Raw genomic sequence first — 26,039 nt, 5'->3', positions numbered from 1 at the left:
TCGTCATGGTGATGGCTCCTTTAATACCTCGATAACGTTTTTTAAACTTAGTCAACATACATTTTGATTAAAGTATTTACATGTTATATATAACCATGTCAAAATGTCTAATTATTAACACATTAAAAACATCTTTAACACAGGTCGTCTCAGTGTTACTTGTTTCAAACAGCTGACCCCTGCGCTCTAATTGATTGGCCACCTTTAACTAATTAGTGTGGCGTGACCTTTGAACTATAGCCCTTTTCTTAAATAAAGGCTATAAAGGCCTACTGAAACCATGGCCAGCTGTGGTTACCATCATTTGAATGCCTGTTTTTGCAAAGTTTGTTTGTGTGTGTTTTGTTTTGTTATTGTTTGCATATAACTGACTTGGGAACTAGGCTACCGTGTAGGAAAAAAATAGTAATTTGCGTGCTTTATTATTATCAGCCTATACTCTAAAACTAGCACCACAACACATATGAAATGTGTTATCTTGTGTGCGTCCATGTATACCAGCTCATAAATATGTAAGATAAGATAAAATAAGATAAGATAATCCTTTATTAGTCCCACAGCGGGGAAATTTACAGGATTACAGCAGCATAGAGGATAGTGCAAACAAGAGACATAGTAAAAAGAAAAGTATTATAAATAAGCAAATGAGCAATAAAAAAACAGTAAAAAACAGTAAAGAATCCACAGTAACTGAAATATTATATATACAGACAGAAACTATTATAACTATTGTATTGCACAGTGTATTTGTATTGTATATGTATACTCATAGACTCATACAGTACCAGTCAAAAGTTTGGACACACCTTCTCATTCAACTACTCTGAAGAATCTAAAATATAAAACATATTCTGGTTTGTTGAGCATTTGTTTGTTTACCACATAATTCCATATGTGTTCCTTCATAGTTTGGATGTCTTCAATATTAATCTACAATGTAGAAAAAAATAAAAATAAAAATAAAGAAAAACCACTGAATGAGAAGGTGTGTCCAAACTTTTGACTGGTACTATGTATATATATATATATAACTATATAACTATATATAATATAACTATTGTGTCTGTCATGTACATTCACATGTGGCCTGCTGTGTCTCCTCTCGTTTAAACGAACACTGTCTCTTTAAGAGTCTCGGTAGTTTGACTGCTCTCTGCCATTTCCGTCTGTAGCCAGCCGGTGGTGTCAGTCAACAACCGTGGAGACTTCAAATGACTTCAAATAATACCGCAAATTACTGAGCAGGGTGGGTTTTGAATTAGTATGAAATGCTCGATTTGGACGCTGCAGTTCACGAGGGTTGAATGAGGAGTTTGTTAACGATGCGTTCACGTCCTCGTTACCCTCAGACTGGGTGCTCTCAGGGTGCAGAGTCCGAAGGTGCTTGTAGTTGACGCTAAATTTAGCTATTGTGAGGCTAGCTCACACGCTGCACTGAAGCTAATGTCACTGGCTAGCATTATTTGTTCTCTAAGAACGGCGTTACAGGTTAGTGCCATGTAATCGTCAGTGCAGATATCTTTAATATATGTATTTACATATACATGTGTATTTCACCCGGTGCATAAAGGAAACAATCCGTCTGGTGCAGCGCTTTCTTCTTTGTTTACAAATGTAGCTACAGCATAATCTGCAGGCTGGTGCTAGCTATAAGTTGATGTTAGGTAACCTTTTCCTGTTTGTGTGCAAACAATACAAATAAGTTACACACAATTTTGTTTCATTTAAAGCTGCTGTTTTGCACGAGGTTTTAAGTGTCACTCGTGGTTAGGAGGATCATCTTGCTCGGTTTGACTGGCTGGTCACTGTAGTGGTTAGTGTCAGTATAAACCAGTTAGAGCACATGCTTGATGGTCACTGCCTCACTGCCTAAGGACTCAGGAAATAGAAATAATAAGACCTTTTCATTGTGGTTGAATATCTTGCCTTCATTTCCTGTCCATTAATAAGCAGTGAGTAGATTTTTTGTTTTTTTTAGGCAACATGCAACCACCAGACTTAAATCTCAATGAGATTCTATCAGACCCAATTGTGTGATAATCGTTGAAGTTTGTACACAAGAAAAATCATATTCTGTCATTTAAACACTATCTGCAATTCTGGTCCATCTGCTAAGGATTCCTGTAGAGTACAGCTGTCAGACATTTTTGGGGCAGTTTTTCTGATGGTCAGCCATGGATGAAGATGACAGCCAAGAAGAGCTGATCAACCGCAGTACGTCCCACAGCAAAGGAAAAAGGGCTGCGTTGTGGGCCATCTCAGGTAGCTTGTGTAACACGTTTGTTACGTTTAAGATAATAAGCTGATGAAAGAATGAGACCATGTTTTTTTTCATTTCCATTAGAGTACAGTACAATCATACCCACAACTTTTTAACACCTCGTGCATTTGTGTTCCTCTTAGATGACTCAGACAGTGCTGAAGAGGAGTCTGAGGAGGGAGAATCTGACAGTGGTGAGGAAGAAGGGGACGGTCAACTAAATGGAGAAGATGATGATGATGATGATGAGGAAGAGGAGGAAGAAGAAGAGGAGGATGGTAAGAGTGGCAGACTTTTTACAAGATCATCATATGGCCTTATTAGTCTTGCTTAACTTGTTTCACTGATTTAAGGTTTATGTAATTACAAAATACACGCAAGTCTAATTTTTTAGATTCAACATAAACAAACGTGGCAGTTTTGTATCTTAAGAAGCCTTTAGATTTCCTCTAGAGTTGAAAGAGGAAACATAAGCTTCTGCAATACACTACACACTTATAATGTGAAATATATCATTATTTGCCCACTACTTTTTGCTATGTTTTACATTTTGCTGAGATAACCTCTTTTAATATCGTATGTATAGTACATTTACAAGAGTATTCTACCTTCTTTTATCAGATGAGGACGAGGAGGGAGATGCTAAGGCTGAGGATGGAGCTTTTGGTGGAACCTCTATTGATCTTCCAGAGATGAGCTCGGATGAGGATGCAGAAAAGTGTCCCATCTGCCTAAACTCCTTCAGCAGCCAGCCTGTTGCAACACCAGAGAGCTGCGAGCACTACTTCTGTCTTGACTGCATCCTTGCATGGGCCAAGGTGGGTCTCACATAATGTGGTATGAGCCTGAGGAGAAAGCTCTTTGTGAGAGAGCACCTCATATCATTTGATTAACAGTAAATAATCTGCCCTTAAGCACCCGTGGAAGAAGAAGCGCGATCACTAATTTCCAATGTTTTTGTTCTCCGCTATTTAGAATGCAAACTCGTGTCCTGTAGACCGTATTGCCTTCAACAGCATATACCTAAGGAAATGTTATGGAGGCAAAGTGAAGAAAATGGTGAGTGAGTTCGGTCTTGGTAGCAAAACTTCTGGAACATTTGTTAAACCAGTTTACGCTATACACATTATGTTGTGTGGGCTGATTGTTCATGTGGGGTTTGTGTGTCTGCTTCCTTCAGATCACAGTTCAAAAGCCTGTGAAGGAAGGGCAGGAGGAAGTAATAGATCTGGACCTGGAGCAGACCAGCTGTGAGGTGTGTGGGGGCAGTGACCGAGAGGACCGCCTCTTGCTCTGCGATGGCTGTGATGCTGGGTGAGATAGATATTATTACCCTAAAGAACCCTTTCTTTGTGTTTGTCATTTTTTATTTAGCCTTTATTACAGCCTTTTGTTGTATTTCTTATCATCAGAAGAATTTGTTATGCCTTTTTTTTGTTCCATAGGTATCACATGGAGTGTCTCACGCCACCTCTCGACTCTGTTCCTGTGGAGGAATGGTTCTGCCCTGAGTGCGAAGCCAGCAATCGTCACTCAAGTACGCCTTCAAGTTATTTATCGTCCCAAAAACTTTGTCAAACAATATTTTGGACTTGGTTAGTCCTTTTAGACCGGAAGAAAACTCAGAATATTCCATCTCGCAATATACCCTATTTAAAGTATTTCAGTAAATTGACTTTGAAAATGCGGCCATAGTACGTTTTTATGTTTGTTTTTTTTGTGTATTTATTTTCTTTGTGGAATTGCTTTTTAATTTTGTAACTCACTATCAACAAAAACAAAAAAATCCAATAAAAACTTCATAGTTACCTATAACTTACCTATGTTCATTATATTACAAGTGGCCATGTTTTAGAATTGTTTGTCATTTCTTTACAAGTCAGATGTTTAAATCTCTTTGTCTCAGGGAGTTCAGCTGTAGAGCTGAGTGATACGGAGAGCCTGCCTTCTACTGCCCACCCTGCACCCAGTCGCCTCCAGTCCGGTGGTGCAGGTCCCACCAGAGCTATCGCCCGAACTCAGCAGAGTGAGAGGGTTCGAGCTAATGTCAACCGACATCGCATCACACAGGCACGCACATCACAGGTTTGGCATGAGGCGTGACGCTTCAGTCTTGGCTTACTTTCTAACATCCACATCATATGAGCAGGCTGAATCTTGCAGAAATGTCTTGATGTTCATCAAGGTTTTATTGTTGTGCAGATTTATTTACTGATGGCATTTATGACTTATTGAGTTGTGCGTTTGGGTAATGTACTGTAGTGCTGCTGACTGCAGAAATAATTGCATGTGGTTTTGACATTTGTTGTATTTGATTGTTGATTGAAATGTTTGTGTTTTAAGAAGCAGCGCATGTGTTTGGGAGTTGTGTTCAGGCAGCAATGGTTTGAGATAGCGAACTGTTGGAGTAATGCAAACTTTTCCTTGCTAGTTGGCTCCCACGTACCTGATTCAGTCCAACTGGCTAGATGATACTATTAATGCTGTGGTGTCTGGGCTCAACACGGCTGTGTATATACGGGACTTAACACCTCGTGTCCCATCTAGCAGCAGGCGCAAGACCGGTTAGTAAGCACACGCGTACAAATTCACCGTTTTCTGATAAAGTTAACATAATAACATGCACACACATGAACAGATGTATTGGACGGAAAAGCAAGAGATAGCTATGAGACCAAAATTGTGATGTTTGTGATGTAGGCTCACTTATATGATTGACTGAACAGGGAAGCGCAGAAAGGTAAGAAGAAAGAAGACATCTTCTGCTAAGGGTAGAACCGGTACAGGAGTCAAGAGGAGGAAACGGAGAAGGACTAAATCCAGAAAAAAGATGGTGAGTGTGACATCAACATCAGTCTTGAGATTTACATGATCTGGTATTTAGATGTTTGACTCAATGAATCTAAAGCGGAACGTGAAACATGAATAATGAATTATAATTGTAGTTGTAAGATGCTTTTCTCTGTAGATAAAGACTACCTATGTTTTCCCACTAGATGCTGAAAAAGGCAGCCACTCCTCGAAGTCGTATTGCTAATAATCTCAGAATTGTAAAGGACAAGAAGAGCTCCTCGCTTCCTACAGTTTATCAGCCTTCAGAGCAAACGCTAAGCAGCATGCGTGCTGACATAGGTGCAGCAGCCCTCTCTATCTATGGAGATCCATTTGACCTGGATCCATTATCGGATCGGTAAGAAGACCATTCAAATAATTAAAAATAAATAAATAATAATAAATATATATATATTTAAAAAATATATATATCTTTTGTTTTGGATATTGTATAATAAGCAGGTAATGAATAGAGATGGCTGCTAGTGCCACTCACATACTGGTCTAGTGGTCCTGACCCCTTGGTTACAGTAACTCCTTATCACATATGTTGCACTAAGCTTTTTCTTATTATCGATGGTGTAAAATGCTCCAACACTGCTGATTTCTTTGACATGTCTATCCACTAAAAATCTTTTAGCCAAATGTGTGCTTTGCTTTGATGCTATGATACTTTCGATTAAAAGTTTAGTTCACAAACAAATACAGTGGGGCAAAAAAGTATTTAGTCAGCCACCAATTGTGCAAAAGTTCTCCCACTTAAAAATATGAGAGACGCCTGTAATTTTCATCATAGGTACACTTCAACTATGAGAGACAGAATGGGGGGAAAGAATCCAGGAAATCACATTGTAGGATTTTTAATGAATTAATTGGTAAATTCCTCGGTAAAATAAGTATTTGAGTACTTTAAGAGGCTCCTCTGTCCTCCACTCGTTACCTGTATTAATGGCACCTGTTTGAACTTGTTATCAGTATAAAAGACACCTGTCCACAACCTCAAACAGTCACACTCCAAACTCCACTATGGCCAAGACCAAAGAGCTGTCAAAGGACACCAGAAACAAAATTGTAGACCTGCACCAGGCTGGGAAGACTGAATCTGCAATAGGTAAGCAGCTTGGTGTGAAGAAATCAACTGTGGGAGCAATTATTAGAAAATGGAAGACATACAAGACCACTGATAATCTCCATCGATCTGGGGCTCCACGCAAGATCTCACCCCGTGGGGCCAAAATGATCACAAGAACGGTGAACAAAAATCCCAGAACCACACGGGGGGACCTAGTGAATGACCTGCAGAGAGCTGGGACCAAAGTAACAAAGGCTACCATCAGTAACACACTACGCCGCCAGGGACTCAAATCCTGCAGTGCCAGACGTGTCCCCCTGCTTAAGCCAGTACATGTCCAGGCCCGTCTGAAGTTTGCTAGAGAGCATTTGGATGATCCAGAAGAGGATTGGGAGAATGTCATATGAGATGAAACCAAAATAGAACTTTTTGGTAAAAACTCAACTCGTCGTGTTTGGAGGAGAAAGAATGCCGAGTTGCATCCAAAGAACACCATACCTACTGTGAAGCATGGGGGTGGAAACATCATGCTTTGGGGCTGTTTTTCTGCAAGGGGACCAGGACGACTGATCCGTGTAAAGGAAAGAATGAATGGGGCCATGTATCGTGAGATTTTGAGTGAAAACCTCCTTCCATCAGCAAGGGCATTGATGATGAAACGTGGCTGGGTCTTTCAGCATGACAATGATCCCAAACACACCGCCCGGGCAACGAAGGAGAGGCTTCGTAAGAAGCATTTCATAGAAAATCTGTGGAGGGAGTTGAAAGTCCGTGTTGCCCAGCGACAGCCCCAAAACATCACTGCTCTAGAGGAGATCTGCATGGAGGAATGGGCCAAAATACCAGCAACAGTGTGTGAAAAGCTTGTGAAGACTTACAGAAAACGTTTGACCTCTGTCATTGCCAACAAAGGGTATATAACAAAGTATTGAGATGAACTTTTGTTATTGACCAAATACTTATTTTCCACCATAATTTGCAAATATATTCTTTAAAAATCAGACAATGTGATTTTCAGGAATTGTTTTTCTCATTTTGTCTCTCATAGTTTAGGTATACCTATGATGAAAATGACAGGCCTCTCTCATCTTTTTAAGTGGGAGAACTTGCACAATTGGTGGCCGACTAAATACTTTTTTGCCCCACTGTATTTGATTGGTTTGGGTCAGCCTTATCATAATCATTATTATGCGGTTATCACTATCACCTGTATAAGAATAGCATATGTGTAGATTGTGTATATGTCACTCTTTGTATGTTGCTGAGCATATACAGTGTTAATTATTAAGTAAATTGTGCTTTACAGTATTGATTTGAACAGTGAGGAGGAAGAGCAGCAGGCCCGCGTCACATCGCTGTTGGAGGCCAAGAGGCGAGGGATCTCTCGCTCCGCTCTTCGCTCTCACCAGCCTGTAGCTCGACCGGTCACTGCAAGCCACAGGTAACGCCCCCATTTTGAACTTTTGGAACTTTCCATGTTTATAGCTAACTGAGTAACATGTTAATGCTTATCATCCCTAATAGGACCAATAATTTACTGCAGCATGGTATAAGAATGCAGGGTTTTTAAATGTCCTCAATATTAGTTATAATGACCCAGAAATCAGCCAATGTTGATCGGCTAAAATGATTGTGAACTATGTGTATTATTTGATAGAGAATATTTCTCACAAAGTACCTTGCTTTTTATGACATATTACTGTTTAAGGCAGTTTAAATCTGCTGATTATATAGAGGTGGTTTTATGGTTTTATGCTTTGACATGTTTTGTTTTTTTCTTTTAATTAAAAAAAAAATCTAAGATATGAATAGTTAAAATAAGAATAAAAAAATGATGAGCAGATTAAAAACAGAAATGATTAAACAACAGTTCCAAAGAATACTAATGTGCATCAAGTTACACATCATAATTGTAACTTATAAATGCAACATGTAAGGCGTCTTTGCAGTCTCAGTCTTAGTGATCAAGTTAACATCTAGCTAAATAGATACTAATGAAATATGTTTGATCTAATTAAAGGTTTGCTTTGCTTTACCAGGAGAGGTATGAATGTGCACCAATCAGGCGGTGATGTGGAGGCGGCTCCTGTGCCCGACCTCCTGGGCAGCATCCTAACGGGACAGAATGTCCTCATGATGGACAGCTCTGATGTCATTATTAATCGGGATGGTTCACTTAAAGCTTTAAAGCCAAGTAAGTGTGTGTGGGGCACATTTTTAAAATCTAAACAGTAAGATTTAATTAAATGTATTAAAGCTGTTGGATTATAGACACTTGGTGGTTTGTGAGACAAATGGAGGACAAGTCATCTGACTTAGTCGTACCTCTAATCAAAAAATATCCAGCATGTGATTATCCAAAAACTTTAAATTAATTTATAGAACTAATAATACTAAACCAAACCATCCTGCAAAACTCGCCTGAAATGCATTTGTTTCTTGTTTATGTTTTCTAAATCAATGACATTTGTTGATGCCCTTGTGGTTGTTAGTATCTCCAGATTGTCTACATGTATATGCAATAATTCATGAATAATGGGGGGAAAACATTTTATGAAATGATAATTTGCTTTATGCAAGAGGCCGGTCAAGTTATGGTGACATAGATGTGCAAGGAATTATTCCTCACTCACTCTCAGCTGACTGTGACTACCGGAGCCTGTTGCTGTTACCATTTCCCATTTTCTGGTTTTCCCCAACACTGTGACGTGTTCTTCGAAGTAATTACTGTGTAATCTGTCGGGGAAAGCAAAAATAACTTAATTGTTCCACTATTTAAGTGTGTTTATCTTTTGTATTGTTTGTGTTACAGTGATGCCATCAGCATTAAATCCAAGTTGCAGCAATAGCATTAGCTCAGGAGAAGCCAGCACCCAGATCAGCCCAATGATGTCACCGAACCAAGGAGACAGTTCTCCGTCGCTCCACTACAACGAAGACCTACCAGGACCCTCCCACAGCTCTATGAACAGACCTTTCTCCCAGAGCTCTTCTCGCTTGCCCCCCCACATGCCCTCCTCAGCCAGCCACATCCATCCATCGTCCCATTCTGATTTACCACCCACTGGTCACCCAAGATTGCAGCCCCCACGTCCAGTCAGACCCTCAAACGCTCCTGGTCACAGGAGAACCAATGGAGTTAGCCCCTCCTCATCCATCCACCCCACAGGCGAATCCAGCTCCAAGAGCAAGGGAGTGGCCTTGTCACAGTCCCAACCTAAAAAAGCACCCACAAAGCCCATGTGGGTAGATGTGTCAGTGCTTCCTAGGATACCCAAAATAAAAAGGGAGAGCAGTGGTATCGCACATGATGGCACTAGTCATGGTGGCGGCAATCACAGCAGCTGTGTTAGGGGAAATGGTAGTAATTCTTCCAGCAGTAGTAATGGTCACCGTGTGCCGGAGACGGGCATGAACAGCCTTGCTGGGGACATGGGCAGGCAGCAAAGCGTAGACCAGCAAAAGGGCCGGGCTGGCGGTCAGGCTGCGAGGCAGAGGCCTGACGGAGCCGGCTCCTCCTCAACCTTCTCCAACTCATTCTCCTCTTCTTCCTCCACTATTGGCTCTTCTTCTAGCCAACCACGTTATTCCCAGTCTTCCTCATCTTCATCAGCAGTGAGCTTCCGCATTAACTCCAGCGGGAACGCCTGGCAGTCAAGGCGGCTAAGCAACGCGTCATCCTCTGACGCCGGAGGCAGTACGCAGACACCTCGGAGTAAAAAGGAAGATGAAGCAAAAAAGAGACAGATGCACAGGGATAAACAGATGCTCCTGGCATCACGTATGCAGGTCAATAACGAACAAGAGAGTAATAATATCTATGATCCCTTTGATCCCACTCTGTCAGACTCGAGCAGCTCAGACGATGAAGCTCAGCGCACAAGCCCGGATGGTAACTCCAGACATGCCACACTTGAGGGGAAGGCCCCTAGTTTAGGCTACAAAAAGGGTCTAGTAAAAAGCAAGCAGGACCTGGTTACTGTGAAAACTGAAACACAGGAGATTGAGGTCTCACAGGAAGAACCAAGGAGAACTAGTGCTCAAGAAACCAGATCAGAGAAGGTCCGATGTTCAGAGGAAAAGGTCAAGGTAGAAAAAGAATCTAGATTAATAGACACTAAGACTGAGAAACAAAGGTCGTTACTTACCACTTGCCAAGTTAAGAGCGAGCCGGGGTTAGATAATACAGAGGAACATGAAAGGTTTGGTCACAGCCTCAAAAGTTTGAAGACAGAGAGAGCAGACTTCACGCCACCTTTTCAGCACTGCCTGGATCATTTAAAGACTGAGAGAGAGGCTCTAAATGAGGAGAGTGGACAGAGTGTTGAAACGTCCTACAGTGCTCCCTCTGACTGTAAGAACAATACATCAGCATCTAGCTCTGCCCACACCAAGAAGAAACAAAAGCCCGAAACTAAAGCAGATTCCAAATCTTCTCCCACTTCAAGAGATTCTGGCCATGAGAAGAAGACCTCCAAAGCTTCAAAGGAGAAAAGCTCTAGCAGTTCAGAGACGGACAGAGACAGGAGAGCAGACCACTCTGCCTCAGGCCAGGGAGGCCGACGGAAAGAAAGGGAGGAAGACAGAGGAAGGAGTCTCAGGCGGTCAAGCTCCAGAGAGAGGACGAGGAGGGCACACTCAACTTCAGAAAGCTCTCAGTGCAATTCCCCAGATAAGACTAGCGGAAAGAGGCGGCGGCCCCGGTCCGGATCCAAAGATAGGAGGCGATCTAGGTAAATATGTAATACAATTTCTAATATTCCTGGTATCAACATATTTAGTAACTGTCTGTTTGTTGTCGAGACTTTTAATGTGGACCAAGTTGTTTTTCTTCAGTTAAGGGTTTTGTCTGTCATTACTTTCAGGTCTGGTTCCAGCTCTAGCAGCAAAGAGCGTTCAAGCAGGAAGAAGCTGAAACAAAGAAGCAAGGAGAGATCCGACGGCAAAGAGAGAGACTGTGATCAAAGACGCGCGTCAACGGACAAGCGACATGGTCAGTCTCGCTCAAGATCACGATCACGATCCAGATCCAGGGAAAGGAGGAAAGACCACACACAACTGCAACAATCATCTCTCCCCTCCAGAGACAAGGTGGAGTCACGGTCAAAAGACAAGAGGAGACACAGGTCCAGATCCAGCTCAAGAGAGAAAAGGAAAGAAGAAGGATCATCCTCGAAGAGTTTGCAGAAAACTTCAGGGTCCTGTGTTTCGCCCTCTAAAGACACAAAACTGTTACAGAGCAAGAAAAAAGAGAAGGATATCAGTCGAAGCTCCCTCAAAGAGGACAAAGCTGCCACAGTGAATAAACAGAAGATGGCCACTTCTGAACATAAAAAGAAAGGCAAAGACCCCATGGCAGACAGCCAGGCCACACCAGCAGAAAAGGTGAAAGAGATGAAGATTGAAAAAGAAATTAAGAAAGAAAAACAACAATCTCTTGATATGTTCGAAGACTCTTTTTCTCTTACGAAACAAATTAAGAAAGAAAAAACTGACATTCATTGTTCGATGGTAGCCAAAAGCATAGATGAGAAGGGAAACGAAGAAGACCCCATCAAGACTGAGACGTTTGAAATCAAGACTGAGACGTTTGAAATCAAGACTGAGACGTTTGAAATCAAGACTGAGATGATTAAAATCAAGACTGAGACCTGTGAAATCCCCATAATTAAATCTGAGCCAAGTTCCCCAGAATTAAGCCACTTTACCTCTGCCACCTCATTTTCCACACTGACTTCACCTGGTACAGCAGACAGTCTCCAGAATACAGTCTGTCAGTCTCACCCAGAGTTAATGCCCTCCACAGAACAAGCAGACACCTTTGAGGCGACCGTCCCTGTAAAGCAGGAAGTTCAGCAACCCTCAGACTCTGACGATGACTTTAACGTGGATGTAATGCTGGACAACCTGGACTATGTGAAGTCTGAGCGCACGGAAGAAAGCGATGTAGCCGTGAAACAAGAGAAAGAAGTAGAAGAGGACAAGAATGAACAGGTATCGACTGTAGTGGGGGCGAAATCCAAGACTCAAGTCAAGAGGGTTACCTGGAATATACAGGAGCCTGAGGGGCCTCAACCAGAGAAATCTGCAAGCAGTAAGTGTTGCTGCTTGGTTGCTCCACACCACCAGTTTTTGTTTGCTGCTCACATAACTGAAAGTAAAAGAGATGAGATGTAAAAAGTGATTCTAGATCAACTTTCAAACAATTTCCTAGTAACTGTACTACATATGGATATATTTATCTTCGTTTTCCTAATTCTGTCTTGCATAGAGCTGTCTCTGTATAAATTGAAGCTGAAGCAGGAAGGAGCTCGCCGACCATCGTCAACAGTCCAGACATCCAGTCAGGTATGACACGGTCAAATGTAACTGCACAGTTAACCCAACATTTCTGGGAACTCCATCCATCCATCCATCCATCCATCCATCTTCCGTAACCGCTTATCCAGTTAAGGGTCGCGGGGGTGCTGGAGCCGATCCCAGCTGTCAATGGGCGAAGGCAGGGTACACCCTGGACAGGTCGCCAGCCTATCACAGGGCTGACATATGGAGACAGACAACCACTCACGCTCACATTCACACCTACGGGCAATTTCAGAGTCATCAATTAACCTAACCTGCATGTCTTTGGACTGTGGGAGGAAGCCGGAGAACCCGGAGAGAACCCACGCTGACACAGGGAGAACATGCAAACTCCACACAGAAGGTTGTCTGGCCCGGGAATTGAACCCAGGCCCCTCTTGCTGTGAGGCGACAGTGCTAACCACTACACCACCGTGCAGCCCTATATTTCTGGGAACTATTATTTTCAAACATCAAGCGTTTAATGTGGTTAAATGACCAGAGGGTGGCAGTGTTTATCCAGAAGAGGCTAATGTATTCTCTGCACAGTCTGTATAGTCTGTATAGTCAGGTGGTCGAAACTAAAACTGATACTGAAGTGTTTTCAGACTAAATGAAAGTGAAAGCCCTTCTATGAAAATCAGAACTGTTGTCTACACATTTGATGTAATCACACTTTCCAAACCAAGTCCTCACCACATTTACCCTTACCAAGTCTATTTAAGATTTTGGACTGAAATATAAAACAAGCATTATTTGGATACACCTCCAATGGATTGACGGAAATTATGATGGCCATTTCTCACAATCTTCTGACAGTTTATTAACACAAATTTATAAATTGTTAGATGCAGCCTGCAGTTACTTAATCTATCTTTTTATATTTTATTTGATCCTTGTGTAATCTTTTGGTTATTCTCTTTTTATCCATATTATCTCCTTGACTTTAACAGAAAATCACTGGAGCTGTCAGTCACCCCTCCAAGAAGGGTGCTGTTGGTCGGCTCAGTTCCTCCTCTAGATCTGATGGGGAACAAGGAGAGACCGAAGAAGGGGATTTGGTGAGGAAAGACCACGTGATCTTGGCTTTTGAATGTTTATGCTTTGAACGGCCAAGGAGTCTTGTTTTGCAGTTGTAAATAAATATCCTACTACTACTTGATGGTATTACTAATACTTGTGGGAAATATTCATGTCATTTCTGATGTTTTACTCCTGCCATCAGTATTTGAAGAAGCTGCACATGCAGGAGAGAGCTATAGAAGAGGTGAAGCTCGCTATCAAGCCTTTCTACCAGAAGAGAGACATCAACAAGGATGAATACAAAGAGATTCTACGCAAAGCCGTCCAGAAGGTGGGGTTCAAAATGTTGCCAAGATGCTGAAAGCCTTAAGGCCTAATAGTAATTAACTAAGGCATTTATCAGTGTCTCAGGTCATCAGTTGCATGATTGTTTTCCTGAGAATTGACATGTAAATATATTTTTGCTCCTGGTAACCAGGTGTGCCACAGCAAGAGCGGGGAGATCAACCCAGTGAAGGTGGGCAATCTGGTCAAGGCATACGTGGACAAATACAAGCACGCTAGGAAACACATGAAAGGAGAGGACTTGGGTCAGGCACAGGACGCTGAGGCTGGCAGAACCGCTGATAGCCCATGAGGAGGCGTAAATTAAAGGCAGGGACAGCTACACCCACTGCAAACGCGTAACCATATGTTTTACTTTGTGTCCTACCACTAGGTGTGATCTCAAACTCTCACAAACCCATTCTAAACGGTTGAATAGGATTTACTCAAAGCTTCAAGATGGAACATTTTCTATAATGTCGAGCTTTCTATCTTAACTAAAGTTTGAGGACAAACTTTTTTTTTTGTTGATCACTTGAGCTGCACCTGATGATGTCTGTGCTTGGACTGCCACTGCCAAGAACTGGTCTTTGTGTAGTACAGCTCAGATACTTAATGGGAGACTTTGAGGTTGTGCCTTAAAGAGGCAAACTTTAAAGACCCTCCCATGGAGTGATAAATCAGGTAGCCCTCTCCACTCGGAGGATGCAGTGTGGGCTTTGACTTTCATGTGTTGTTGGTTTTTTTTTTGCGGGAGTGAAGGGGTATTTATCAGTGGCAAAACTTTTTGTTGGTTAGGAAGAAGTATTAAAATATGCAAAGTTTGCATATATACTACGTTTGTCTCATTAAGGAACAACACTGTTATGCAATTTTTGTAGAACATTTATCAGTAGAGTAATTGAACAATTTTAGATTTGGTTGTAAATAATATAGATTTGATATATCCACTTATATGTTCCTTTCATCTGTGTTCTGACATTCTGCCTGTTGCGAATGACATAAATGATTCAAGTTTATAGAGTTGATTGGATTGTGTTTTGTTTTTTAAAGCCTCTGTTATCTGTCTTCCACATCTCTGATATCTATGTATATTGAGCTGAATCTGGTGTAGCATACTACACGCTCACGCTCAGCAGTTTGAAATGAACAGCCTCTTCATTTTAGGCATTCTTGTTTTCTTATGTTCAGAACAAACTTTGTCAACTTTGAATCTCATCCTTATCTGTTTTTCAACCCTTTACTCAAATGTAGAAAACAAGGTTTTAGAGAACCAGGGAATATTTATTTTGTCCCAAAGTAGTAAAAAAGAAATACCTATATAAAGACAATGATGAAAATAATAATGCAACATTTCCTTCAATAAAAGAGATAACATTTTTTTGGGGGGGGGGGCATTATGTTTTAAAGAATGGAGACTACATCTCTGGAATGCAGTAGGTAGTATAGATTTTAATTAGGAGTGAAAAGGACTCCATGTCACGATTGCTAAGCTGCAGTCCCAATTAACTTGCAAAAGTGTTTATGTACATATTTTGTCTAACCAGGTGCTCTCATTAACACAAACATTTAAACTACAGTTCATTCATTTTGTATTTAATGTAAATTAATGATAAGCTGACTTTAATGGCACAATACCAAGGTTTTGTGAGATCAATTTATAGTCTATATATCATAAAAACAATGGAAACATCTCAAAACTTGCAGCATTTTCCAAGGTTGATATGATGGAGATGAACACATGCCCTTTTAGTTGGGAACATTGAAGGAATCCTTTTGATGTTCACCTGCTGTACCTAATTACAGCCTCATTATGATTGATTTGTCATTGTGTCTTATGCATAACTCTTGGTGATATCCTTTACTGCTTCGCTTTCTTTAACAGAAATGTCCATAAGAAGCTAATTCTGCATGTCCACCGTTTTGTTGTCTATAGTAGTTTGTTTGCCAACTGTAACAACAGATTAGGTGGGTGGTTGGACTTGCCTTGTGCTTTGTTGTCACGTTTAATCCACTTTATAAAGACGAGGAGGAGGAGTAGTAGTAGAATCTACAAAAACAGGTGCTCATGGTTATCTGAATGTATTTTACTTTGTTCTGCATTAACTTGTTCAGACAGGCCAGGTGTTTCTAAGAGGGAACATAAATGACAATAAATCACTGATGATAAACAGGATTTTGTCTCAGTTTAATACAATGACTTGCTCATATTCTGTTCAGGTGTCATTTTATTTTGGTTTAAAGGATTTGGGGCATGAAGTGATAATATCTGAAGATAATCTATGAGCATTATAGTGATGTCACTGTTTTACTGCCTGTTATCACCTCACTGTCTTGTTGCATTTCAAACTGAGTCACCATGCTTAAAAACAATTACTTTTTAGTAAGTTGTGTTTTATTTTCAGGGAAACAATTTGAATGAAAAAAAACAAGATCTTTGTCTTCCATTTCTTTTTACTTTATTGTGGACAAAATACAGCAAATGGCAGTTAGGTTTTTTCAGTATGAAAAGTGCAAAAATGACCAGCAGGGTATAAAATGACTAACAAATTCTGAAGTGCAAAACAATTCACCACATACACACATATATATATACATATACATATATATATACACATATATATATATATATATATATATATATATATATATATACATATATATATATATATATACACATATATATATATACATATACACATATATATATATATATATATACATATATATATATATACATATATATATATATATTGCAGTCAATAACTGCATGACATAAAAAAATCTTAAGCATACGATATTTAGCTTTACTTTCATTTGCATTTTACAGGCTCATAAATATGTGATCAAAAGCAAATCCATCATGTTAGGCATCAATTGCATACATCAATTGAACCATACATTTCATTAAGAGTTGATTTGACATTTACAGTTATATGACAGTTTATTCTAAGACAAGGCCATTGGCCTTTGAGTTGAGTAATGCAACAGCCCAATAGTGGAGGAGTTCATTTCTACTTATGTAGTGATAAAAATGTCAGTTTTTGCGTAAAGTTTATGACTAATGTGAACAGGAGATGATAGACAAAGGACCTTTATACAATACCAGTTTAATTTTGTGACTTCCTGTTTCATCTACGATTACACAGTCAACAGGTCATCAGTTTGGATACTTTTTTAGCAAAGCTTTGAGTAAGAGCAAGGTGTGGTCCCGTAGGTAGTTGACATAGTATGAATCAGGTGCAAGTGCGAGATACAAGTTCAGCACTGAGGTAGAAAAGGTGCAGCAGCCCGTGCTGGCTCTTCAACTATCGGCAGACCAAAGATGGAGTTAATTAAATCAAAGAGGCTGTTGTGTGAGATCTGCAGGCTGACGTTAGCGCTGTGAAGAGACGAAGCCCCTTCCATCTGGGCGATCTCATGAAAGTGTCGACAGATCAGAGGGACAACCTACAGGGACAAAGTGACACATTGATACATTTTAGAGCTCTTAAAAAATGCATTACTGAAAGGAGATTAAATACTCAAATACTGTATGTGTCAATGGGGTGACGGTCAGGAAAAATAGGAAAGAGGGTTACCTTGACTACGATGAGCTTCTTCTCCAAAGGTTTTCCATCAGGAAACTTCTCTCCAAAGCACATGTTGATGGCGTATTCAGGAGAGCCACCGTTGTTCTCTTTAAACTGCTTCAGTTCTGAAACAGAACCCAATCTATTACCATTTATGTCATCGTGCAAAGTTATGTTGTCCTCACATAAAATGTAATAGTAAAAATATTAGTAATAAGTCATCATTTTGTTCAAAAGAGCAATGAGATCCACACCTACCATTTACATACTTCTCAAAGCTGAGGAGCTCCACCATGGTGTTCTGGGGCAGCTTTCTTGGGTCGGGGTGAGCCACACTGGGGTCACTGGTGCTGGCAAACACGTGGCACCTGTCCTGCCTCCAGGCATAAATACCAGTGTCCCGTACCTGCAGGAACAGTCCTCTCTGGATGCTGTTAAGGATGCGGTTGGTATACTCCACCTGGTGTAAAGAAAGTTGTGATTAGAAAAAAAGCTTTGGCACACTGAGGCTGTACAGCAGTGTAATGTATATAAACTTGTGGGAAAATGTCATTCTAAATATTCAATATTTCTTTCTCCTGTGATGGATTTCTATACTTCATGTCAATCTCTGACTTCAAGCTGATCAAAGTTCTTTGTAGAGGAGTAAACAAAAAACTTTTTACAGCCCTTTGTATGCTGAAGTGTTTTGAAACTTGTTCCTCCTGTTAATGCTCAAATGAGCACATTGCATGAAGATGTGAGCCTTTCTTAAAAATAATTAATAATTAGACTGGCACATATTACAATCACTTAAAGGTACCCTGTGGAGTTTCTGCCCATGAGCAGTGCTAATTAGCAATGTATCAATGAGCAGATGTCAAGTTTTGTTGGTTTTTGTGCATGTAAATGCTGCTGAGTCGCCAACATGATGCACATTCCTGCCAACAGGTTCAAACTATTCCACTGGTCCACGAGTGGTGGTAACACAGAAAGAAAAGCAGTAATGTGCCAGCAAAAAAAAACCGGCTTAGCATATGTATTATGAGGAAGGAAATGCTTTTTAAAATAGGCTAAAGAAAGTGAGATAAACTGCTAAAAGGAGTCACACAAAATGTCCAGCTGATCATGTACCTGTTTGTGGTCCAGCAGACTCTCTGTTGAGGGAAAGCAGAGATGATGGGCATTGAGATCAGGGGCCTCCTGCTGGTAGTGGAGCTGGAGAAGGGCAGTGGCCAATGTGATCTTTAGCATTTCCTTTTTCCTGTAGTGGATGGAGATCTCCAGGTCATAAATACTTGGCTGCTGCAGAGGTGAACTTAGGACTGGTGGAGGATTTACTGTAAAATAACAACCACAAGAAACATGATCACATATTTACAGATAATCAATTGGATACATTTCTTTCCAGTCTAACATTTCAAGATAGGAATTTTATTTTATTTGGCCTAACGTACCCTCACAGTAAGAAGGCTGCTCTGGTAAAGGCTGTGGGTGGTTCTCAGCTGCTGCTGCTGCTGCTGCTGCTGGATAGCTTCCAGGGACAGTTGGGTTGTGCTGACCATAGTCCTCTGCCCACAGCTGATTCTCTATTACAGGCAATACAAAGCAGATTAAATAACATCGAACCACATTATGAACCATGCAACATCATAAACATCAGGAGAGAATGTTCTGCCATAACTTTTATGGTATTTCCCTTTTTTATTAGAGACTGTACCTGATGTCTGGTTGCCAAGATCCAAGGCCATGAAATTGTTAAGTAGATTATGCTGTTTGGAGAAAAAAAGAAGACATAAAGCATATTTAGGCATGTAATAAGCATTGAAACACCCGAAAGAAAATCTTTGTGATATGAAACCAATTAAAGAAGTGAAAGTGCGCTCTAGGCAATACGGCACCTCGTTTCCTGAGGGGAAGTACTCTATGGGGGAGCTGTAGATATCTGGAGTCATGCCAGAATCCTCCTGGGACTCTTGTGTTGCCTGGCTTTCATAGTTGTCTGCAGATAAAGGAAGCACATGCCCTTTCATTTGTATTCGACCTTTAAAATGGTGGACGTGGAAGGCTTGGATTAAGTGACTAGTGATTTACACTCAGTGTTGAAGATCTCATAGATTTTATGAGGGTCCTCCGAATTCTTGGAGTTATCCCTTATCATCTTGAAGCGCACCGTGAGGTTGTTCAGAGCGCATCTGAAGTTGGTTTTCCACCTGGCCTTGTCGTTGGGGAACTCGCTGATCTTTCCGCTCGCCACTGCCCATGCCTGTGAAACAAGAGAAGTCTAAATACACTCTGCAGTCCACATGTACACAGAAAAAAAAAAGGGGCTGTCCTGCCATCAAAACATGAAGAAGGCATACATGAATCTGCCATCACTCTAAAATTGAATTGTGAATTATGATCTTGTTATTCATTATTTCTAACCACTCCCACTGTGGTTTTGCTACTGTGCCTCTACTTTGACTCAAGGGAAGTGGGAGTGCCACCACTGGTGTTGCTACACTGCAATTGCCCATGTCACCACCTGCCATACTAAAGCATTGTGCCAGTGATGACATGAAGGAATCTCTAATGACATGTCAGTCATTAACTTCAGAAAATTGCTTATGAGTAATGTTTGTGGCACAGTAGTATAGTTAAAAAAACAAAACATACAGTATAACCATAGCAATATTTTATCCAATCACACTGTGCCAGATAAAGCGCTGCAGGGAAGTTTAATGGACCTACCCTGAATATTTTACTGTCTTCATCATTGCAGTCCTTTCTGGAGTTGTGCTTCCAGGGGACTCTGAACTTGTTTTGGCCGTCATAGCGGAGGCCCGCGTACTGGCCCGTCTCCACCTGCTCTATGAGCCAGCTGGCAAACTGAGGCTTGGGAAGGCTGAGAGGAAACATGACCAGATCAGCGTCGTGCTTTAAAAAAAAGGAGACATTTGCCCAAAAGCAGAGAAAGAGGAAATAGACACACGAACCTCGACCACACATGACTGGCACTGGTAAGAAGGAAATAAAAAATACCCACAGAAAACCTGCAATCCTCTACGTGGTCTGAGCAAGCATTATTCAGCAACATGCACACACTATACTTATTCAGCAAATACTACTAGATCTACTACATCTACACACGCACACACAGCAAGTTTCACAGGGAAATGACTATTTCACAATGCATGTAATCCACTCACAACAAAACAAAGAAAGAAACATAATGAGAGTCTCCATACCTTTGCATTTCTCAGTAGAAGTGTTGCTCTGTCAGAGCTCCAGATGTGGACCCTCGTTGCACCTTTGCTTAAGTTATAAAGACAACACCAGAGTACGTCTGGGTGTCTCCTCCCCGGTGGAGGGCGGGCATTTCCGAGGCACGCAAAGGGTGAGTTTGATTCCGACATAAGCAAGAGGTTTCCTCCGAGGAGGCGCTTAAAACATCCATGAAGCAGCCCACGGTCACTAAATTAAACATACCCTTTTCCAGACCTGACGAGGAGGTGGGTTGGTTTTGGAAAAAAAGGGGGAATTGCTTTCATTGTGGATTGAAAGTGAAGGCAGTTTTTTCCGGTTAAACTCTTTTCTTGCGTCACTGCGTTATCCGCATTTCATCATCCACCTCCCAAGTTCATTATTTCTCGTCAGCTTTTCTGCTCGAGGGAAACATGGACGCTCGCAGCAAACAAATGTGTCTGTATGTCAAAATCTCTTTGAGTTTCACAAGCAAAAGATTATCTTAAAAGTAAACACAAACACTACATAAACTACAAAATGATAAAAAAAAAATAAAAAAATAAAAAGTTGTCCGCCGCCATGTTGCTGTGACGTCAGATGTGTTTATGTCCACTTCATGCTCGGGCCAGAGGGACACAACAAGGATATGTGCTCATAATGTTGTACTTCCCGTGTTATCATTACAACTATTATATGATATCATCAAATAACTGAATTGCTTTTGGTTCTGTCTAAATTTAGCCACATGTATGGCCTCTTGTTAAAAACTGGACACCAGGCCATTCATGAATTAGTTTGTCCCAATTGAATGCATACAGCATGCAACAGTTTTTACTCTGTATAGGCAGCTGCAGTGCGTACTGAAGGTAAAAAAGAACAATTCTGTGATTTTGAATGTAGTTTGTGTCCCAAATTTCATCCTATAGCCTTGCATATCCTGGAAATGAGTTGGCATCTTTTCCCCCCATATCCATGTCAATGGTTTATTTGGTAAAATGCCTGGAATAAGGTCTGTGGTTAACTAATGCCTAAGAGATTTTGCAATTTTCTTTTTTTTTTATGTGTCTAAAAAAAGGACGATTGCTCAAATGGGGCTTAATGAGACAACAAAACGTCATCATGCCAAACACTTGTCCGCCTTTAATACATTTTTCACATGTGTCCCTAATCCCTTTCTGTAGGTTAAACCCATGTGATGCTGCATTATGATATCATAACTCACATAGATTATAAAATAATGCACAAGGCATCTCAAATGCTATGTTGCATGCATAGAAATATGAAGTTTTTAATATTTTACATAATATATAAATATGTTTACATTGAAGTACTGGAACAGGCAGATACAGAACATTTGATGTGATGCAACAGACCTATAGAGAACTCAGTACTTTAAATTACACATGCCACATTACAACACGCCAGGTTATTTTTATATAGCTATGATGATAAGATTTAAGAACCAGGAAATAGTTTGTAAGTAGTTTCAGTTCAGATGACATGTCCGTTAAGACACAGAGGCATTTAGCTCCCCCTGCTCTGACCTGAAGGCTACTTTGGAGAGGTATTGCTCACTTTAATAGCTTCCCATGAAACCAGCCCGGTTCCAGTGAATCTAGCCAAAGGAATCCACCGGTAAGTGTATTGTAGTTTGTAACAAATGTGCAAGTCAATTCAAGAGTAATGTGGGACTTTCAGAGTCAGAATCCTGCAGGTGTGCGGTTGTGTCATGTGTTTGAACGAGACAGAATATTAATAACCAGGCAGTGAGGGAGAGTTCAGTGGGGACTCCCTTGTTTCTATGACATATATTTTGATCTACAGTGTATTACTAAAAAACACTACTAAGCTTGCTTCAAATCAGGCCTGACTTCCTCTTTCTAGCATCAGCGATTTTCTAACTTCACTGCATTAAAAAAGTACAACTTTGAAATATTTATTTTCTTCTCCCCCTCTGGAGTCTTATCCAACCTTTTACCCACTAACACAGTACAAAAGGTCAGGTTCTGTGTGTTGCATTAGTGTGCATGCTAAGCCTACTTCTTATTAATGCTTCCATGGAAGATTTTATTTCGTTGTCTGGCCGAGTCCTGACCACAGGCTGCGTTAGTGATGCTCTGAGGTATCATAACGCTTATGTCTGCCACTGTTTAAGAAATATGTCTAACACGGCTACAGCCCAGTACACATGTGTGAGGAATAGAGAAGCGATACATATTCTAATGGAGCACTTCCCTTTTCCTGCCCATTGGAAATACCGCTCAGTCCTTGTAAAAGGCCCCTCTAGAAAAACACAGGCCTCTCTGGAAGGATAGCTTGGTTATTGAAAGACCACATGGATGGCTCACATCCTATTTCACAATTTTATTCACGATACAAAGGCAATATCATAAGTGTGTTGTTCTGCAGATGGAAATATACTTTGTGGCAGAACAAGGATCAGATCATTTGACACAAAAAGGTCCACTGTTTGGATCTGAGCACATTTTCTAGTCTCTTTTTATGACGCCACATGATAGGCCCTTATTTTGACAGCACAGACACATATATACAGGAGTCTTTGAAAGAGGAACTTTTATTATGCAGGAACAATTATAGTTACATTTTTGATGTTATTGAAAAGGCATTCTAACTGGGAATTAGCTGGATTGGTGATTCTTCTTCCTCTCTAATGTCTCTCTCTTTTTATCTTGCTATCTATCTCCCTATCTCTGTAGCGCTGGCACGCAGAAGGATAGACACACTTTGCCAGTCTTCTTTCTCTCTCACCTGTGTGAAATAGATATGAGGCACTGTTTGTTTTCTTAAAAAGCTCAGTGGTGTGATACTGGAGTTTCAGTGTATTTCCAAAAAACCTGCTACATTTCTCATAAACTGCCACACCCTCACCTATGAATAACACTTCCTGTAAGTCGCTTTGGATAAAAGCGTCTGCTAAATGACTGTAATGTAATGTAATGTAATGTAATAACACAGTATCAATTGGTGTGTGTGTGTGTGTGTGTGTGTGTGTGTGTGTGTGTGTGTGTGTGTGTGTGTGTGTGTGTGTGTGTGTGTGTGTGTGTGTGTGTGTGTGTGTGTAGGTTTGTTTGTATTTCTGTGAGGAGGCTAGATGAGAGAAAAACAATAGCTAGCAAACTAGCATAGGAATTTGAACATATATCAAATTGTGTTGTGTTCTATTATTTATACATATATGTATATATGTCTAAATGTTTGTGACTATTCTTTAATGTAACATGAGTTTAGTAGACACAATTGTTTGTTCATCCTATTCCAGATTTGTTTGGCCAGTTTTATACATTACATCTACCCAGACTGTCCATGACTCATTGTTAGCTAACTGAAACACTCCCAACTGTTTCTGCATAGCCAAACATGTCTGAGGGCTTAGCTTGGATGAGTGTTTTGGTTTTTTTGTCCTCCTAAAGGTCCAGTGACCTTTGACTGATACATTTTTTGTTTTGCTCCAAAATGTCTCATTTTAATTTCACAATGTTTGATATCCCTAATCAGCACCATTTCCGGAAGTGAATCTTACATTACTATGACATTGGCAGCTTTATTAGACTCTGAGTTAGAGGCTCTTTAAATATATAACCTGTGCTGAACGAGCTACTGTTTAACAGAGGGTTTTCATTTTTATTTTCACTCAGAGCCCTCTGCTGTTGGCAAGGCAGAGGGGCGAGAGAAATGGGAAATCTAAGAGGTTTGAAAGTGGGGATTACGATACAAAGCACAACCAATCCAGAGAAGCATGAAACAGCACACAGCAGGCCAATGCAAGTCTATATTACTGCACAGTTGAATAATATTACCTTCAGACCACACACACACAAGACAGAAAAAGATGATGATGATAATGAATGGATGTGTTCTCTGCAGGAGAGTTTCTTGAGTATAACATGGTCACACTCTTTGCGTTGTAATGTTGAGTTTAATAAAAGTAAAATTTGAATCAATTTTAAAGAGGAATGCTCTGTAAATGTCTTGTCAAGTCCCACATTTGAGTTATAAAAAAAATCAATAAGTATGGCCATGAATCATGTGCTTGCGTATCTTCAACTGAAATATCTTCAGCTGAAAATATATTGACTTTATTAAGATATTCAGAAGGAAAACAGATGGTGCGAGCTGTATGATTTTGGAGAGGTGCAAAGTGAGTTCCATTTTTTATTTGTATTGTACTAGATAATTAAGACTTATATACATAGTGTACAGATGATCAAACATTGGAGTGATTTTTTTAAATTGACGTGTTTAAGTTTGCTAACTATGACAAAATTGATTATTAAATCAGTATTTAGTCTTATTTCTCCAATATTATTCAGTTAAAAGTTTTGTCAATTCAGCTTTGCCAATAATTCATAAATCTCGTTTTGGACAATGAAGGTGTGAAGATCTGATTGTGAAAGTTTACTTTTTGTTGTTTGGACTTTTTTGTTTATAGAGTGTGTTAGAGTGTGTTGTGTCTTCTGCGCCAATGTTGGCATATTTTCTATTTCATGTTTTACCGCCAGAGGGCGCAAGTGCCCCGCTTTAATTATACGGGTAACGGTCTTTACATTTACACAGAGACTTATTCGCCGCTAGAATTTGCTGGTATGGAGACTTTTTCACGCACAAAGCGTATCATAAAGGTATTTTGACAATGCAGAATAAAGCCAAATCTGTTTTAAAACGAATCAGGTCAACAGAAAGGCAAAAACTACAGGATGACGAAGCCGTTGTGTTTAACTGTCCAGTCAGATGTGGTGCTGAAATACTGCATTCGTGCATCTGTACTTGGGAGTTGGGGTTTTGGCTTTCACCAGGCTTTGTGGTTCGCAAAGACATAAAGCGAGCTTAAATATACAACACTAAATAAACGTCGCATTCAGATGGGAGTTTAAGAGTTGTATTGAAATGAACAATATTTTCCACCTGTCAAACAAATGACAACAAACTGGACCTTGCAGAGCACTGAGTTGAGATGTAACTGTATTGGGGGTTTGTTTTTTTTCCCGGACGCCTCCCTGTCATAAAAAGTGTTTACTCTTACATTTATCGCGTCCGTACGAGCTTTATAATTGCCAATTATTGTGCTCAGAGACACGCTTGCAATTTATTTAGCTCTGTAAAGCTGTAGCCTGGATACAGGGGAGAGCGTCCTTGGTATTTGTGTTGTAAAGAGCTGGAGGAGAAAGATGGCCGAGGGAGGGGGGGGCTGATAATTTGAAGACTTGCCAGGGGTACATTGTCAAATTCAAAAGGCATTTCAAAGAACCAAACCATTCACTTTTTTTTTTATTCTCTCTCCTTTTTTTTTTCCTTCTTCTTTCTCTGTCCCCCCCCCCCCCCCCCTCCGCCTTTCTTTCTCTTTGCACGGTTGCAGGCCGTTTGAATCGACCAATGGGCCTTCAAGGTG

At 40.4% G+C, this 26,039-nt stretch overlaps 2 protein-coding genes across 5 annotated transcripts; one reads left to right on the top strand and one right to left on the bottom strand.

Moving 5' to 3' along the window:
• Nucleotides 1-1,164: 1,164 nt before the first annotated feature.
• Nucleotides 1,165-16,442, top strand: phrf1 (PHD and ring finger domains 1). 3 transcript variants are annotated; one of them, XM_054620131.1, is made up of 19 exons: nucleotides 1,165-1,246; nucleotides 2,117-2,262; nucleotides 2,404-2,538; nucleotides 2,882-3,078; nucleotides 3,236-3,319; nucleotides 3,441-3,574; nucleotides 3,706-3,797; nucleotides 4,167-4,345; nucleotides 4,692-4,824; nucleotides 4,987-5,093; nucleotides 5,257-5,450; nucleotides 7,471-7,605; nucleotides 8,204-8,358; nucleotides 8,977-10,897; nucleotides 11,030-12,258; nucleotides 12,436-12,512; nucleotides 13,460-13,567; nucleotides 13,732-13,860; nucleotides 14,008-16,442. In XM_054620131.1, exons 2-19 carry the CDS (start codon nucleotides 2,175-2,177, stop codon nucleotides 14,164-14,166), a joined length of 5,256 nt encoding a protein of 1,751 aa, XP_054476106.1. In that variant the 5' UTR covers nucleotides 1,165-1,246; nucleotides 2,117-2,174; the 3' UTR covers nucleotides 14,167-16,442. The 3 variants fall into 3 exon arrangements, with proteins under 3 accessions (XP_054476106.1, XP_054476108.1, XP_054476107.1); XM_054620133.1 differs by having other exon boundaries at nucleotides 1,179-1,246; nucleotides 2,128-2,262; XM_054620132.1 differs by lacking the exon at nucleotides 1,165-1,246 and adding an exon at nucleotides 1,361-1,380.
• Nucleotides 16,443-16,597: 155 nt separating this feature from the next.
• irf7 (interferon regulatory factor 7) lies at nucleotides 16,598-20,793 on the bottom strand. Of its 2 annotated transcripts, XM_054619396.1 has the most exons (10): nucleotides 20,635-20,788; nucleotides 20,138-20,291; nucleotides 19,499-19,670; nucleotides 19,306-19,406; nucleotides 19,125-19,176; nucleotides 18,862-18,993; nucleotides 18,539-18,744; nucleotides 17,684-17,885; nucleotides 17,435-17,550; nucleotides 16,598-17,303 (listed from the first exon to the last, which is right to left on the bottom strand). In XM_054619396.1, exons 1-10 carry the CDS (start codon nucleotides 20,640-20,642, stop codon nucleotides 17,115-17,117), a joined length of 1,332 nt encoding a protein of 443 aa, XP_054475371.1. In that variant the 5' UTR covers nucleotides 20,643-20,788; the 3' UTR covers nucleotides 16,598-17,114. The 2 variants fall into 2 exon arrangements, with proteins under 2 accessions (XP_054475371.1, XP_054475372.1); XM_054619397.1 differs by lacking the exon at nucleotides 16,598-17,303 and having other exon boundaries at nucleotides 17,446-17,550; nucleotides 17,695-17,885; nucleotides 20,635-20,793.
• Between the last annotated feature and the right edge of the window lie 5,246 nt (nucleotides 20,794-26,039).

The sequence above is a fragment of the Anoplopoma fimbria genome, chromosome 19, assembly GCF_027596085.1.
Source record: "Anoplopoma fimbria isolate UVic2021 breed Golden Eagle Sablefish chromosome 19, Afim_UVic_2022, whole genome shotgun sequence".
Classification (NCBI taxonomy): domain Eukaryota; kingdom Metazoa; phylum Chordata; class Actinopteri; order Perciformes; family Anoplopomatidae; genus Anoplopoma; species Anoplopoma fimbria.
This window is presented reverse-complemented; position numbering and strand designations above follow the sequence as displayed.

Excerpts from the sequence above, each read along its gene's own strand:
- phrf1 (XM_054620131.1), top strand. The coding sequence starts at position 2,175 with ATGGATGAAGATGACAGCCAAGAAGAGCTGATCAACCGCAGTACGTCC. Across the intron at positions 3,079-3,235 it reads GCATCCTTGCATGGGCCAAG|AATGCAAACTCGTGTCCTGT; the intron begins GTGGGTCTCACA and ends TCCGCTATTTAG. Across the intron at positions 3,798-4,166 it reads AGCCAGCAATCGTCACTCAA|GGAGTTCAGCTGTAGAGCTG; the intron begins GTACGCCTTCAA and ends TCTTTGTCTCAG.
- irf7 (XM_054619396.1), bottom strand. Across the intron at positions 19,407-19,498 it reads TGAGATCTTCAACACTGAGT|ACAACTATGAAAGCCAGGCA; the intron begins GTAAATCACTAG and ends CTTTATCTGCAG. Across the intron at positions 18,745-18,861 it reads GCAGCCTTCTTACTGTGAGG|TAAATCCTCCACCAGTCCTA; the intron begins GTACGTTAGGCC and ends GTTATTTTACAG.